Source organism: Borostomias antarcticus (genome assembly GCF_949987555.1).
Source record: "Borostomias antarcticus genome assembly, chromosome: 25".
In the NCBI taxonomy this organism is placed as follows: domain Eukaryota; kingdom Metazoa; phylum Chordata; class Actinopteri; order Stomiiformes; family Stomiidae; genus Borostomias; species Borostomias antarcticus.
In genome coordinates this window covers 10,287,956-10,305,455 of record NC_140258.1, presented here as the reverse complement: position 1 = coordinate 10,305,455, position 17,500 = coordinate 10,287,956, and the positions used below count along the sequence as shown (strand labels likewise).

Sequence of the window (17,500 nt, the reverse complement as noted above, 5' to 3'; positions counted from 1 at the left end):
GCCCCGCCCCGCCCCGCCCCGCCCCTGCGCACCTGGATCTGCTCAGACGTCCATTGGTCCAGGTTGACAGATTTGACGCGGGAGATGTGGACCCCCAGGTTGCGGTGGATGCCGGCGCAGCGGATGCACATGAAGACCCCCAGGTTCACGGAAGCCCAGCGGGGTCCTGGGGAAAGAGCCAGGGACGGCAGGCCGGCGTTTACACACGTGAAAGGGCCCCGTTTACACACGTGAAAGGGCCCCGTTTACACACATGAAAGGGCCACGTTTACAAATGTGTAGAAGTCTGAGAAGTCCAACACCAGCTACTATAGCCGCTACTGACCACTGTCAGACAGACCTTGCACTGCGTATTGTCATAGAAATTGTAGTTTCATCACCTCCTTTGTAATTCACCACCTCCCTCAACCTTTCACATAGCTGTGCTAACCTAATTCATGTCAGGATGACCTCCAGGAGGTCAACACACCTAGACGTTGTCCGCTCCAGAATAACCATCCTTTGTCCCATTGTCCCTGCAAGAATTACCGCCTTTTCTCATGTCACGTGTCTGTATTCTCGACCACTGTTGATGACACCTGCCATTTTAATATGACGTGTACAATGGGTTAGCCAATCACATCCTGGAAGCGCCATACCTGTGTTTCGCTTGAATATAAGGCCGCGCAAGACCAGATTGCGGCACTTCACTTGGATAAACCACTCACGTGCGTTGTCCTGGCAAATCCTTTTTGACTAGATCAGTTAAAAATCCATTACAGTATGACGACGTCAAAAGGTCCTCACAGCCAGGTAGACATTAGATGATCTTGGTTAGGCTATGACTATCTGTTAGATGATGACATTTATAGGCAATGCAGCAGGTTGTACGCACAAGCAAACATGCGCTCACACAAGTTCAGGATGAGCACAGACGGAGTGAAGATGTCTCTGTTCGGAGCATATTGCACACCACTAATACTGAACACTTGTGGTCAAACTATAAAAAAGCGAGCTTATAGAGACTTCAAGTAGCGTATACTGTAACAACGCCATGAGAATATGACTCAAGAGACCGAGATGGAGCAGTGCGAGTGAAATGTACGTACATGGCTGCAGGTGTTGATAATTTATGGGATAATAAAATGTATTTTCATTTCCTTTACAAACCATTTTAAGAAATCTCATGTCTAAATGTATTTACCGGCTTAATGACTTTGACAATGTAACCATATTGGTTTCATCAGACATAAGAATTGTTACAGGTGTCTACTGTAAGACATTATTTTAAACCTTTTTTGTATGTTATTCATTGTATTGTATGTTGTGTCTTGTTATTTATCTGGGCCCTGAGTCTGCAATGAAGTTGAACTGAAAGTGAATTGTCATTTCCATATGGGACAAGCCGTGATGTGGGAATGCTTGTGGCCTGATAGAGCAGCTCTGGCTCACTGAGATTAGACTGTGATGTACTGCATTAGTGCAGATGGACCATGAAGTACTGATACAGAACAAAGCCCCTGATCTCTGATGTAGCAGTTCTATGGGCTTCTCAGCTTCTCTGCCGCCCTCCATCTCATGCACACACACGCCCACACACACACGGGCTTTAACGCTCCTCAATCCCTCAGCGAGCACATCTCTCCAATCAAGAAAAAAAAACATCCTGAGTGATGCATGCTGGGAGCCATGAGTCATAGTGTCGCGTACGTCAGTGAGAGGACTGCTTACTGCAACCCGTCAGCACACAGGCACATGGACTAGCCTAGCCACAGACCGACCACAGACAGACCAAACACAGCCAGACCGCAGGGCCACCTGAAACCAAGACTAGCCTAGCCACAGACCCACCACAGACAGACCAAACACAGCCAGACCGCAGGGCCACCTGAAACCAAGACTAGCCTAGCCACAGACCCACCACAGACCGACCAAACACAGCCAGACCGCAGGGCCACCTGAAACCAAGACCAGCCTAGCCACAGACCAACCACAGACAGACCAAACACAGCCAGACCGCAGGGCCACCTGAAACCAAGACTAGCCTAGCCACAGACCCACCACAGACAGACCAAACACAGCCAGACCGCAGGGCCACCTGAAACCAAGACTAGCCTAGCCACAGACCCACCACAGACAGACCAACCACAGCCAGACCGCAGGGCCACCTGAAACCAAGACTAGCCTAGCCACAGACCCACCACAGACAGACCAAACACAGCCAGACCGCAGGGCCACCTGAAACCAAGACTAGCCTAGCCACAGACCCACCACAGACAGACCAAACACAGCCAGACCGCAGGGCCACCTGAAACCAAGACTAGCCTAGCCACAGACCCACCACAGCCAGACCGCAGGGCCACCTGAAACCAAGACTAGCCTAGCCACAGACCCACCACAGACAGACCAAACACAGCCAGACCGCAGGGCCACCTGAAACCAAGACTAGCCTAGCCACAGACCGACCACAGCCAGACCGCAGGGCCACCTGAAACCAAGACTAGCCTAGCCACAGACCAACCACAGACAGACCAAACACAGACAGACCAACCACAGCCAGACCGCAGGGCCACCTGAAACCAAGACTAGCCTAGCCACAGACCCACCACAGACAGACCAAACACAGCCAGACCGCAGGGCCACCTGAAACCAAGCGATCCCAACATATTCCACAGAACTGACTCTAGCATTTCCCCCCCTGATTGAGTGACAGTGGAGCTCTCCAAGACCGGGGGACGAGTACCCAAGCATGAAATTAAGGTGTCTACTGTCAACCTGAGGACTGGGGGCCGACGTGTGTGTGTGTGTGTGTGTGTGTGAGTGTGAGTGTGAGAGACAGTTCAAGGGGGACTGTAGCTTCAGGGAAGCAGGTGGTTGGTCAGAGGGAGTAGTTCTCCCAAACACACGATGACCGGCCTGTTCAGCTGTTTGCATAGCCTACCCCGTAAATGAGTCGAGGATAGTACGTACAAGTCACCTGAAGTCGCTGTACAAGTCACCTGAAGTCACTGAGCAGCCGCATCAGAAGAACGTACACCCCGGGGAGGAAAGCAAAGGAGAGGAGAAGGAGAGGATTCTAGATAGACAGAGAAGAGTTATGCTGCCCTCTAGTGGTCAACATGTGCTCTGCAGGAAGGGGCGGCAGCATCAGCAGCACAACACCACCAAGGGCGTAATTCCATCTCAGTTGTCTGTTGAAAACAGACTTACTTTAACACATCAGGAGACAGAACCGCCGGAAAGTGGCCGAGCCAGACTCTGTCTCCCTCTTCATGCTGACGTTCTGTGCTAATGAGCTGTCCCTCAACGCAACTCAATTTTATTTGTCCCCAAGGGGCTACTGGTTCTGCGGCAAGCAGACAAAACAAGCCAATATAGTACATAGATACACATTAGTGTTTCCCACAGGATTTTGTGAGACCAAGGGGGGTGGACCACAGACCCTCTAAGGGGGTCCCCTGGAAGATGTAAAATTTAACATTTAAATGCATCAATCAGTATTATTTTTCGATAACAGCGAATACAATCAGAATCGAGTATTCACCCAGGCCATTCTCTCGCGGCTCACATTCTCTACGCTACGATCGGCTTGTTGGTGCCTGGAATATTGTGTGCAATATGGCTGAATATTTAGCAGATTTTGAGGATATAGAAGATGACTTGGAAGCCGTAGAGAATGTGAGCCGCCAGTATAGCCTACAGACGGAGAATAGCCAGTCTGCGCGCTATGCGCATGCGTGCTGGAGAAAGTGGGGAAGTTTCATGTCGTTTCTAAAGACGTTTCTAAAGATCATATTACAGAGGCATGTGAAAACCACAACAAGCCCTCGCTCTATGGAAGCATAACTAGCGATTCATAAAAATAGATTGATGAAATCCATTTTTTAGAAGCTGCATTCTCGGTGCCCCGTCCGCCGCCATTACATGGATATACTTGGCTCACGCTGGATTTTAAATTTCTTCTACAGGCCTCCGAATTACACTCAAGTTATCTCGGTGAGTCAAACGTCTTATAATATGCCACAAATAAGGTCCAGGTTGTCAAAAAAGAGCATTCTCCTTTAAGGGAATGAAAATATATTAGTCTAGGACTAGGCTATTAAAACATGTTTTACACTCACGTCATCATTATTATCAGTTAATGACGTATGATTAATGCACTTCATTTTAAGTTGGACTTACAAGGTGTTGAAAAACAAAGAAATGGTTTAGAAGCATGAGCTGCCACCAAGCTGCGCTGGCACTGTGACTCTCACACCAGAATGAGTGATCTTATGATAATGGCCTCACGTTAAATTCTGTCCAGCCGTGTGGTCAGGAGAAGCGGTCAGCAGCAGTCAGAAGTAGGCAGCTGGCGTGCTTTGGGTGTGTACTCTGTACCGTACTGTACAAGACACAAGGATCTGTTTGCAAGTGCTGTTGAAGACACACACACACACACACAGCGTACAGACACGAAGGCAGGCAGGGTGAAATTACAGCTGAGCAGCTCAGGTGAGTCATGGCGCTGCAGCAATCAAAGCTAAGCCACCACACCCAGCATACTGATGATACAGGTCTCTACACACACGGGTCACCAGCCCAGGAGCTGCACTGACGTCACTGACAGGAAACCAGCGCCGCTGTGGGTGAGAGGAAACGAGGGAGAGAGAGAGAGAGAGAGAGAGAGAGAGAGAGAGCGAGAGAGAGAGAGCTATGGAAGAAATAATTTGGCAGAATAAAGCCCATCATTGAGCCCATTTAGAAAGGCAAACAAATGAAGGCCCTACTAGTCGGCCTAATAGTTAATTGAGACAAATTCCTGGCATACTAGGCTATATCAATGAATAAAATATATTTCATTATTTTATACTTTCTGGAACCCATCTGGAAAAAAATGTGTTTTATAAAATATCTGGGGAAGAGAGTAAAATAAAATAAAATAAAATAAAAGTGCTACAAGACGACTGTTCATGGAAGTCGGCCTTCAGGGGGTTAAAACACTATTCGTGGAATATGGTAAGCAACACTATTCGTGGAAGACACACACACACACACACACACACACAAGGTCAGGTATAGCCTAGCAGAGAGCAGCCTTTCCATGAGTAAACATACCTCCACTCAGGTATGTGTTCACGCAGACTCAGGTATGTTGTGTGTGTGTGTGTGGCACAGCGTGTGTGGTTGTGCATGTGTGTGTGTGTGTGACCTACATGAGATGTACACCTCAGTACCTGGGTCATAGATTTGCCATAGCAGGTGAATGGAAAGAGTAAAACATAACTTGTGAGTTCATCACTGGGCTGGACCCGATTGATGCCTCACCACTTCCGCTGCTGATGAAGTCGGAGGCCATTAGACAGGCTGCTCTGTCTAGAGTCCAACACTTATTTTCCAACGTACGTCTTAAGCGCAAAACACTGAGGGAGCTAAACAATAAAATAGTTTGCTTGGTGAGGAAATGGTTCGGCCTGAGCAGCCACACCAGTAGAGACATTATTTCCAAGTCCAAACAAGAAGGCGGGCTCGGTGTTCCCAATGTGGAGTGGATGTACAACACTACAAGGCTGACCCACCTGACCAACATGCTGAACGGTGACGATAAAACTGTCAGAGAATTAGCTCGATCGTCCTTGTTTCTTGATATGAAGCCACTGAAGGTTCACCCTGGCAGGTGAGGGCGACACAAGCCTGGACTCCTGGTCAGACTGGCCCGACCCCAACGACCTCTGTGCACGGACTAGAGTATCCCTGGACGGGGTGAAACCTGGACATTATAACTGACTGTTCTACCTCAGTGAGGGCTACTGCTATTGATACAGGACATCACGTATCACCAAATAGTGCACGGAGGTACCTTGTTATGTTATGTTATGTTTATTTATAATGCGCCCCCCAACCAACTGTTACATCCGCCCGGGGCGCAGCCCGGGTACAAAAGAGACAAACAAAAACAAAGGACTGCAGAGACACAAAATGAAACTACATTTAAGACACAAGACAAGGACATAAATCTTAATCTTAATAACCTTGTAAGGTTACAACAACAGAGACAGCAACACCACTGGGTTGGGTTAAAACTACAGGGAAGTTAGCTTGTCTTCCTACTGCGGACCAGACCGTTTCTCATTCAATATTTAAAAATGCTGCAGTTGAGGAGGACATAGTCACTTTTACAGTTAAAGACAGATTACAAGTCCTCCCAACCAGACTCAATCTCTCTCTGTAGTACCCTAACACCTTTTCCCCTCATTGTCTGCACCACGAACATAATTCAGCTACTAAAACATCGTCACACATTCTGAACGGCTGCCATGTGTACAAAGGGTTGTACATTGCAAGGCATGATAGGATTGTTGACCTGTTAGTTAAGGGCATAATCCCATATGTTCACTCTCCAGCCAAAACCCATAAACACTCCTGTGTTTTATCTTCCATGTTCAACCTGTGTAATATGGAACACAATGTATTTTCAAATGTTATAGCTAATATACCAGATGCTGTCGTTGTCGATGAGGACAGTAGAGAAGTCACCATCTTGGAAGTAGGCTGTACCATACGTCTGGAAGAGGCTTTCTTACCAAGGAAATAAAATATCAACCGCTCAAATGGTAAATGGTAAATGGACTGCACTTATATAGCGCTTTTCCACCTTAGCGGCACTCAAAGCGCTTTACAATGGCCTCTCATTCACCCATTCACACACCAATGGCGGTAGCTGCCATGCAAGGTGCTAACCTGCTCATTGGGAGCAATTTGGGGTTAGGTGTCTTGCTCAAGGACACTTCGACATGTGGACAGTCGGAGCTGGGATTCGAACCACTGACCCTTCGATCACTGAACGACCCGCTCTACCAACTGAGCTACAGCCGCCCCGTAAGATGCTCAAAGATGCGATCACGCATAACCCATAACGCAATCCCTGCACCTCAACCCCACCTTTGTCTGACAATGGAATACTGAACAGGTGTAGGCAATAAGGCAGATTGACCTGGATAACACTCCTCTCTACATGCAGATGGTTGAAACCAGAAACCTGTGTATCAGCAGCTACTCTCTCCCATTCTATTCTCTCACTCACACACAGATAGCGGTGGAGCAACTCTCAAATACACTCATACACACCCTGTCAAGCTATGCTTGTATGCGTGCACGCGTACACACACACACACACACACACACACACACACACAAATAGTAGACAAACAAGACTTCATAGAGAGGAGCACGTCATGGTATTGCATATTGCTCCAGAATACAAAATTAGCTTTTCTCATGAAATGCCCCATCTCATTAATGACTGGGGTGGTCAAAGTGGCAATGGACCAGGGGTACAGGGGTACAACGTGTAGCCTAGCCTACTAAAACATATGCAAGAGGCATTTAATGACAGGTGGGTGCTGGTCCTCTGGCTCTTGCAGATTATATTTGACAGTTCCCTAACCTGAAAGCTAAACGTTACATAACAAGCCTGTGCTAGAAAACCCGACATTGACATATTATCAAAGACAGTCATGTTTTCCGCTCATGAATAAAACACAGAGCCAAGGACATGACATCGATACGTTTGCACTTCCCTGTCTGCTGTGTGGCCTATGGAGAGCAATGCATGTGGCTTGCCTCTAACAAGTCCTACTGTAAATGCTAGGATGCTACCCACTGAGCAAAGACACGTCTAAAAGACGTCTTTTAGACGTCTTTTTTGTCTTTTGGACATCCAATTAGACATCCAATTAGACAAAGACATCCAATTAGGAGCCAGAATGAATGTTTTTTTTAACGTTCAGATATTGAACCCGTTCTGCACGTCCACAGACGTCTTAGAGGGGTCCAAGCCAGACGTTTGAATATCGAGGGGTCCAGCAGACGAACACACGGGGTTCAGGACCGACGGACGTTATTAAGACGTGATCTGAACGTCTCCCTGACGTGTTTGCTGGGTAGTAGGATCACTGATCTTACCTTTCCCCTCGCAGTCAGCGCAGTACTTGTTATCGTCCTCTCGGAGCATTTTGGAGAGAATGACCTGATGTTGCTCATTGAGTTTCTGAGCTTTCTCTCTCTCTGACCGGGTCGTCATGTCTCCGGTAGCTCGGTGGTGTGTGTGTGTGGCCCCTAATGTAAACACAGACGGTGCCCTTTAGTCTAATTATGTAAAGTGTGTTTTAGAAAGAGGACCATCCCCAGGTGGCAAGCTTCATTCAAACGTCAGCATGAGGAGCCAGAGAGCTTGATAAACTCATATGTCTTCTTCTTCTTCGGTATATAGGGGCTAGTATATCCTGAGCGGTGCATTACTGCCAACTCAAAAGATGGTGGTGAAGGTATATCTACTGCTTTAAATATCCGGTAATAATCTCCAAATTAAGAGCCCCCACATAGCCTCCTTTGAGACGCGTGTACACGGAAAAAAGAAACCTCTTATTTTGATGCAAATATAAATATGCCTTCTCAACCAATCAGAGTAGCGTTCTCGAGGCTCTACACAAAGTAATTTCAAACTAAAAGTCACCACAAAAAGTCACCTGTATCAACGCCAGATCTACGAGAGTTCTTTCGCTGATACACTACGTAGGCTACGCTAACTACGTTACAGCATGCTGCAGATCCCTCTGTTGGTCTGGGACACTTCATGACAAATTTGGTGCTCAAATCCTGGCACCTGGCTGCTAAAATGCTAAATCCTTTAAACTAAGCCTGTGTAACTGTACTCCAATGTATGCTATTCCTGCTTCCGACTAAGTAGGCTAGCCTCCAGCAAAGTCCATGAAAGTTAAACCATTCATACTAAGCTGCTCAAATACAGCAACTTAATTTGGCTGCATGAAAGATGCATTTAGATTTACAGCTTTTAATGTTAAATGGGAGAATTAAGGGTTGCAAAAGACAACTGTGGTGTACTTTACAGGTAGACATGGCAAAGGCAAAATAGTAGTTATCTATTTCACATCACAAAATAGAGAAGACCTAGTAGGCTACATTAGGTTTGAAGAGATTGATGCCAGAGTATGTATTAGAAACAACACAATTTGTTAATACCAACGATAATACCAATCAATTGAAAAAATGTAATTTGTTTCACAAATAAAAATGATATAAAATGTTTAAGAATTAACAATAAATTAAAGTTATTCATATAGCTCAAAGTACTGTACACATGTGATTGCACCAGCCATTCAACTTATTCTACAGTCAAAAAGAGGAAACTTCTGGTTAAAAGTTATTCAATTAATTCTAAAAGTTACTTGCGAGATTTCCATGATTTTCAATAAGCAATGAATATTCACACAGAGCTCTCACCGCAGCCTACTTTACTACTGGTTAAAATACATGCATTTTCCAATGTTTAAAACTTAACTATAGGTCACAATGATACACTCCATGACCGGCAGGCGATCAAATACAGCAGGAACAGTATTGAGGTTTCCACAAGAAATAAAAGTAGGCTAGGTTATATTATACACCACTTTAAACCTCTTTTCTCACAATATCAACACCCTTTAAAACAAAAATCCCTATTAAATTCAAAGACAGACAATTACTATTACAGTACATTCAAATAATTCATACAATAATGCATACAGGTTAATTTGGCCTCTCAGAGCAGTTTTCAGACAAATTAAACTGGCAACACTAACTAGGTCCAGCTAAATGCTAAATACTTACAGTACCACACTTACTGTACCTTTACTGCACGAAAGAATAAATACAGTAATAATTTCCCCCTCTAGGTGGCAGTAGACTTAGTGACATGCCATTGTAGCTCTCTAAAACAGCAATAATAACCAACTTTGGCACTTTATCTATCTTTATCTAGGCAGCTCTTGGGAGTGCAAACGTAGCACTCAAGAACTGTTAATTGTCTTGTGCAAAACAACTGTTTTGATCTCTGTGTTATTTAGTTTTGATGTGATGTGTGGCTCAGTTGGGGGGTTCAATTCCCACTGAGATCTTGTTTACTAATAACATATGCAAACACTTGCAAGTCACTTTGGATGAAGGCATACAACACAAACTTACAGTAGGCTATAGGTTCTAGGACAACAGTAAGGCAATTAATGTGATGGACCACCTGAAAGTCTAAAGACATAATCTGGCATTGCTGCAACTGGCCAACTATGTGCAGACAGATGCCTTCTAAGAATTTTCCTGGATGCCAGCCACCCATGTGTTTTCACTCACGAAGATATGTTAGCAAATAAGTAGGCTAACTCGGAGCTGGCTGAGGCAGCATGGCACAGTCTCAACACCTGGCTTTAGTTTCAAGTTGAACACCAGCGGAGGTCTGTATCGTGATAAACCTGTCAATCTGGAAGTGAGGGTTAGTACCAATGGACAGGAGACACGCCACTCTAATGATCTGTGTATTGCACTTGGCCAACAGCAGCCTTGTTCACATGTAGGATCCTACCATGTGGGAGTAGGCTACTTACTCAATCAAAAACTATGAAATTAATTCCATAGTTTTAAATTGATTTCCAAGGGGGTTAAGCAACAAGGTAGTGTCTGCAAGAGTCCAAAGTGTCAAGAGCAAGAGCAGTGAAAAAGCTGGATCAGACAGAGAATCAAGAGCATTTCCAACATGCTACGCAGCACAAATGAAACTCAATAATACATTACAGAAGTATACATGTAGCCTACAATAAAATATGTGATTAAGAGAGACGGTTTTGAGCAAGGGTGGAATGCATTCCAGACCAGGTGTGGATGCTTGGCTTGAACTCATTGTTTGGGGGGGTAGTTTACCTGTAACAAAAAAGGCCCAGGGGTGGAGGGGTTTGCCATTAAGTGAGGATCCACACACAATGACAATGACATGGATGTCATTTCACTGGAACACACTTTGTAGCAAATGTCTGACAAATTTGTTGAATGAAAAATCACTTTAAGGTTGTACCTTCTATGAACAAGATTTGTTGATAATGGTATATATAGTTAAATATAATAACCAATGGTGAACAACAAACCCTACCATATTTTTATTTATTTACAGGGTTAATGTTTCACGTGACAAGGTGGCCATACACGGACTACAAACAGACTCCTAGGGCAGCTTGTAAATAATTATCCTTCCTATCTTTCAAGTGAGCTCATTTTTGGGAATGTTCGCTTTGATGATCCAAAACTGGCTTATTCCAAGACAACTATTTTCCAGAAATATGACTCTATAGCTTTCATTGCCTTCAAAGAAACTGTAATATAAAATATGAGGTGCAGCACCATGATACTGTACATGAATATAACGCCAAAAGTGGCATTCACATTGAGAAATTATAGATATGGCGCCTTTTCCCTCCTAGAAATTAAATGACAGGCAAACTATTCAAGTAAAAGATGCTCAGAGTGAATTCAGTATGGTATCAGCAGCAATCAAGAGGTAAGACTTGAAGGGTGACTTTAGCGGGGTCATCTCCTGCTAAGTGGTGTGTGACGAGTGGAGAGGTCTCCTCTTCAGCCTGGACATTGGCGACCGCCTCCACCCGAACCTCCGCTAGCTCCACCAGCTGCTGCTGCTGCTGCTGCTTCTTCATCTCCTCCTGATTGATGTGATGAAGGATCCCTGCTCCGAGAGCATCGCCCTCCACGTTCACCACCGTGGTGGTGCGGTCCCTGTACACACAAACACACACAAACACACACAATACACACACACACACACATACAGTACACACACACACCACATAGAATCACACACAATAATGCACACAGGTACACAGACACACACATTCATGTCTATAACTGTCAGCCAAATACTCTTAGTGAGCATACAGCATCCATTTTTGTACTAATCGAATGCTTTGAATATTTAAGCAGCGAGTACTGTGGTAGACTACTATACATCTGCGTTTCCCAAAAGCTTCTTTCGTTAAGAGACTCTTGGGCCATTCATTTAGAGCGTTCTGATTGGTCAACTGGTCTGGGCAGGCTCTCTGATTGGTCAACTGAATGGGCTAAAGAGCCTCTTAACGAAAGAAGCTTTTGGGAAACCTGTCCCAAAGCAACAGTCTGGTATTGAATTACCTATGATATTTTGTTGTGTTTATGCTGGTTTGTGGTTCACAGTATCAAACCCAAAGTCTATAGGCCTTATTGAGTGCATGTGCGTGTGTGTGTGTGTGTGTGTGTGTGTGTGTGTGTGTGTGTGTGTGTGTGTGTGTGTGAGTGAGTGTTTGCGTGTGGTTGTGTGGTTGTGTGTGTACATGTGCATGCACACGTATACCAACCCATGGGTCGAATATATTAGTTAAGTCTAAGATGCACTGTGTGCGCGTGTGCTACTTACACGATCCAGTCGACAGCGAGCATGAGAGAGAGGTCGTTGGTGGGCAGGCCAATGGCTTCTAGAATAATGGCGATGGTGATGATGCCCCCAGCCGGGATGCCTGCAGCTCCAACGCTGGACGCCGTGGCCGTTACACTGAGGGGTCACCACATGCCACGCGGTTAGAGACATACCGTTTACTGTATTACCACCTCCAGACTAATCAGGGTGTGTGTACCGTACAAACGACTCCTCATTTGAGGGCATGTACAGTGTATTGTGACCACACCATAGAATTACATGGGAATGTAGTGGCATGAGGGCAAGTGGCTGGCGACAAAGACTCCTCCCACTTCCACAACAGGTTCCACGTGTGTGTGTGTGCGTGCGTGCGCACGCGCATTATTAGAATCACGTTATTGAGGGCGGATATGTTTATCGAGAGGCCACTGCCAAGCTTCCCTCTTTCCTTCCTTGGTCATGTCTCTGTCCCATGTGCATACAACTGCTGATTCTCTGTCCCCCCCCCGCCCCCCTCCCTCACACACACACACACCCCCCCCCCGCACTCACAGGATGGTGAAGATCTGGCCGGCGTTGAGCTCAAAGTTGTTGAGCTGGGCGATGAAGACGGCCGCTACACACTGGAAGATGGCCGCCCCGTCCATGTTGACCGTGGCGCCGATAGGCAGGATGAAGCGGCTGATGCGCTTGTCCACGCCGTTGTTCTCCTCCACGCACTTCATCATGGAGGGCAGCGTCGCCGAGCTGAGAGCAGGGAGAGAAAGACAGGGAAGTAAAGAGCCTTTTAGTGTGTCTGTTTATTCGGAGAGAGCAGGTTAAGAGGTTCAGATGTGTGTGTTATACGGATTCAATATCATTCTGAATAAGCCTTAGTACCCTGTTAAAAGGGGGGACTCTCCAGGGTTAAGTGTACTGTATGTGGCAAAAGGGCAGCTGAAGGTTCTGTTACCAGAACAAGATCAATATTATCATCTACTTACCCCTGGAGAACTTACAATAATTCAATGCCACAGAGTATGCAGCAGTGCTGTTGAACCAAGAATGCTACAGTTAAGATCTGTAAAAACCTAGCAAAAATGTTTTTGCTGCATGCCACTGGATTAATTGAGAGTATAGTATCTTCAGAGAGTATAGATTAAAGTTGGCTGAAATTGGCCAAAGATTTAGGTTTCAGCATACTTCTTGAGACAGACTTGAAGGCGGGGGGTTCAGAATGCTGGAATGCAGGTGTTATGAGCGTTGTCATGTTTCTCTCATACTGTACCTGGAGCAGGTGGCGAAGGCCGTGGTGAAAGGTGTTATCAGTCCAGACAGGAAGCTGAAGGGGTTCTTGCGAGTGAAACCAAAGTAGATGAGGGGTAAGACTATCCCTCCATGGATGACGTGACCCAAGATCGAGGCAAAAATGTACTTCCCTAGACTGGTCACCAGAAGAACGACATCTTCCATTTCGACAATCTTGCTGCCTACCAGGAACATGATGCCAAATGGAACATACCTGAGAGATAGAGCAGAAATTCTTAGGTCTTACTATACAGACTCACATTACGATCAACTTACACACCAAGGTTGGTTTAAGTACTAAAATAAGCCAATTGAAAGGTGATATACTGTACAGTAGATAACATTTGTATGTATACGAATCATAAAAAAAACATCCACAGAGCTTTTAGAAAGGTGTACAATAAAAGTATTGCTTTTCCCCCCCAAAAAATATTGATTAAGAATTTATCATTTTAGACATTTTGACATGTCTGAAATGAATGTTGGGTTGATCTGTCTGAGAATCTTAAATCTTGAATGACTGAGGTTTGGTTCCGACCTTGCTCGTGAGCCAATAGTGTTACGAGGGCGGCTTCTCTGTGTCGGGAGCAATCAGGAGTCGTAATACTACATACATGATACATTGGCTCACAAGCCTTGTGTAACGGAAATTCTTTGTTATTAGACATTATCAGGGCTGGACTGGGACAAAAAATCGGCCCTGGCATTTTTGGCCCAGACCGGCCCACCACAATCGGCCGGACCCAGGGCTGGACTGGGTGAATATTTCCTACCGGGAAATGTAGCCCCAGTCAGGCCACTAGCCGAGCCGACGCGGTGAGATGGAACACCTTCAGTTTCGTTTTGTTGACGGGGGGGGGGGGGGGGGGGGGGTGCTTCGCGATTTGTTGACGGGGGGGGGGGGGGTGCTGCTGCGCGATTTGTTGACGGGGGGACAGGCCAGCTGGCTCTCTAACGGCCCACGCAAATGACACCTGAAACTAACAGAGGGAGGGGTGGGGCCTACATATGATTGGGCCAGCCCAGTGTCAGTATAGAAAATGGACCAATGGGCCGCTGTCCCTGCTCTATGGGCCGTTCGTTAGCTCTTTTTTTTTTTAGATCGGCCCACAAGTAGGTCCGGCCCACCGGGCATTTGCCCGGTACGCCACATGGCCAGTCCGGCCCATTATTTAAATGACTAGACCTTAGTTAGATCTCTTTAACAGTGTCTGTTGTTTAGGCCACAGAACTGGCCTATCATACCTTGGCTAGAGAAAGAATGCTGTGTACTTTGTAATCATGTTTTTGTAGAAGTGACTGTCTCTGCTGTGTGCTTGCATTTAATAAACTTTGTTTAACTTTGAATGTTGGCATTGAATCTCTCCTGAACAATACTCTGTGACAGAAATTTCCACAACACGTTAGAGCTTTTTTTATTTTTTGTTATCTTTTTTAATGATTCGTCTACATAAAATGTTATCTATCTACACTGCATTTTAATTTACTTACTATTGGAACTGACACAAACACAGGAGAACAGAGAAAGTAACAGACTGAAGAAAATGAATGTTTTGCTTGCTCTGATATTTTGCTGGAGATTTAGAATCAGTCACTAATATTCTGTCTATGACTTGTTTTTAACTACAGATAACAGTTCATACAGACTGACATTTAAGTTATTGTGAGAGAAAACAAAATTCAGCATCTTGGAGGATTATGATATCATAACAGAAGCCTTCATCACAGACACTTACCACATGATCCAGGATACGAGCACCATGGTGGCTTCGTTGAAGGCGTTGAAAAAGCGGATGAGCTCCTCCCCCTCTTCTCCCAGCTTCCTCAGCGCCACACCGAACACCATGGCGAACAGGACCAGACCCAGGATGTTCATGCCTTCTGAGTCCGTGCCAACAGGAACCTATGGTATATTAGAACATTGAAAATATTGAATTTGATGAAACCACAAATCAAACACTTCAGAACCCTATCATTGATAAACTGGACATTTTTATATTCGTGGATTCAGGAGGGAATGGCAGTAACTCTGTGGTGGGGTGTCTGTTCAAGCCCCCTGTCATTTTACAAATAGAACCACATAATAATAATTTTCTCACATTACCTTGTGAAGTGTATAGAAAACCTTATCTGTACTGTTAACTAATGCATACACCAGTCCTAAATGTTTGCACACTGAACCATTCAAATTTGTACATAGTTGCACTATGAACTTTGACCCCTAGGGGTGACCTTGAAAACATGTGGTGTCAATTAGGGGAACCCTATTTAAGGGGCAGTGACAAACATCACCTGACGAAGACCCACACGGGTTCGAAACGTTGTCACCTTTTACCTCATAAATAGCCCTGTGGAGTAGCTGCGGACCTCAACCTCACTTTATCAGATGTCATTTTGTCCTGCACCAGCATGGTGGATGTGCTTGGCATACATTTTATTGTATTTCATTGTCTGTTTAAGCCCCCTGTCATTTTACAAATAGAACCACATAATAATCACATGGTAACTGTTTGATTAAAGAGGGGTCAGGGAAGAATTTTTACAGCTCACTTATCTGGCCCCCGGGTGATTACTGTTTTTTTGCTTCCCTCTGGAATATGTAGGGGTGGGATGTCTGCCCACCTCCCTTGTTCTCTGTAAAGCGCATTGTGTTGCCTCTGGGTATGAAATGCGCTATACAAATAAAGCTTTGATTGATTGATTGATTGATTGATCCTTCTAAAGGGCACACTATTATGGGGCTCACAATCAACTGTGAGCTCAATTAGCTACTATTCATGAATCATCTAATTTATCTCAACTGCATCAGTAGCATAACATCATTGTTTGGCAGCAGTAATGCACAACCAGGTTGGGGTTATGGTGAACTGTTCAATTGTATCCGCCTTGTTGACCTCTAAAAGGGCCAGCCGAGATGGACGGAAGCCGACCCAGTCATCAGCTGGTCGGTTTGGCCGCCACACGCCAAGCGAGATATGAGGAGAGAGAAAGTGGGTTCAGAGGGTGACGAGGACGCGAGGGGACAAGGCTAGTCCCAGACTGAATCCCCCCAATTGTTCCGAGCTGTCCGATAGTGACACCCGGCTCCACCCGGTGGCGCCATTTATGAGCAGTTCCTGATAGACTGGTGTCGGACCTGCTTAGGGTCAATGTGAGCGTTAGTTTCTTGTTTCTGGTAGAAGTACTTTTCAATTCAATCTTCATTGATGGCATTAATGCAGTAAGCTCCTTCTAGTAATGTATGTTTAAGTTGTAAAAGAGCCTGGTGAGTTATGATGAAACTGTATTGCACTGTATGCAGCAGTTTGAAAAAGAACACACAGAGAGACACTCATCCACTTCCTGTGTGTGTGTGTGTGTGTGTGTCAATCTCTCTCTCTCTCTCTCTCACTCTCACACACACACACACACACACACACACACACAAACACACAAATGCATGCAAGCCTAGCCACCCCCTAATAGTCCACAAGGGACAAGGGGATTCAGCAAACCACGGTGACCCTTGTGACCACTGTGTGTGTCCATATTAGCTCTAATGAACTCCCTGTGTTTGTACTGTGTTCTGTTTGACTGAGTGAGTATGCACTACCTCTTCTCTGACTGTTTACTCTCTCTCTCTCTCTCTCTCACTCTCTCTCTCTCTCTCTCTCTCTCTCTCTGTCCATATCCATGTACACTGCTCTTCAGAGCAGACGGCAACCAAACCAGAATCCATCTAATCCAAAATTATCTACAGACTGCAGTTGGATTTGAATGGCTCAGGCTGTTGGTGCATCAGCTTCATCTTAAAGCATGGGGTTCCAGAGATCATGGTGAGAAGGAAGGATGGGCATGACATACAGAGATTCCTGCCTTTATAGTTAGATGAAGTTATTATGCAGCGTAAACATGCAGAGACCACTATACAGTACCTTTTGGTAGAGAATGGTTCCATTGGTGTCATTTCCCACAGCGACCATCTTGTAA

At 45.4% G+C, this 17,500-nt stretch overlaps 2 protein-coding genes across 4 annotated transcripts in view; both read right to left on the bottom strand.

The window, feature by feature from the left end:
* LOC311325995 (stromal membrane-associated protein 1-like) overlaps nt 1-8,313 on the bottom strand; it is a 42,259-nt gene extending 33,946 nt beyond the window's left edge. For both annotated transcript variants that reach the window (XM_084458817.1, XM_084458818.1), the window contains exons 1-2: nt 7,924-8,313; nt 33-166 (exon numbers count right to left, since the gene is read on the bottom strand). In XM_084458817.1, the coding sequence (XP_084314943.1) occupies nt 33-166; nt 7,924-8,041 (252 nt within the window). In that variant the 5' untranslated portion in view covers nt 8,042-8,313. The remainder of the gene's footprint in view (nt 1-32; nt 167-7,923) is intronic.
* A 499-nt stretch (nt 8,314-8,812) lies between these two features.
* slc1a4 (solute carrier family 1 member 4) overlaps nt 8,813-17,500 on the bottom strand; it is a 14,134-nt gene continuing 5,446 nt past the window's right edge. For both annotated transcript variants that reach the window (XM_084458671.1, XM_084458672.1), the window contains exons 3-8: nt 17,446-17,500; nt 15,268-15,434; nt 13,512-13,745; nt 12,797-12,991; nt 12,245-12,379; nt 8,813-11,571 (exon numbers count right to left, since the gene is read on the bottom strand). The exon at nt 17,446-17,500 is cut by the window's right edge and continues 11 nt beyond it. In XM_084458671.1, the coding sequence (XP_084314797.1) occupies nt 11,322-11,571; nt 12,245-12,379; nt 12,797-12,991; nt 13,512-13,745; nt 15,268-15,434; nt 17,446-17,500 (1,036 nt within the window). In that variant the 3' untranslated portion in view covers nt 8,813-11,321. The remainder of the gene's footprint in view (nt 11,572-12,244; nt 12,380-12,796; nt 12,992-13,511; nt 13,746-15,267; nt 15,435-17,445) is intronic.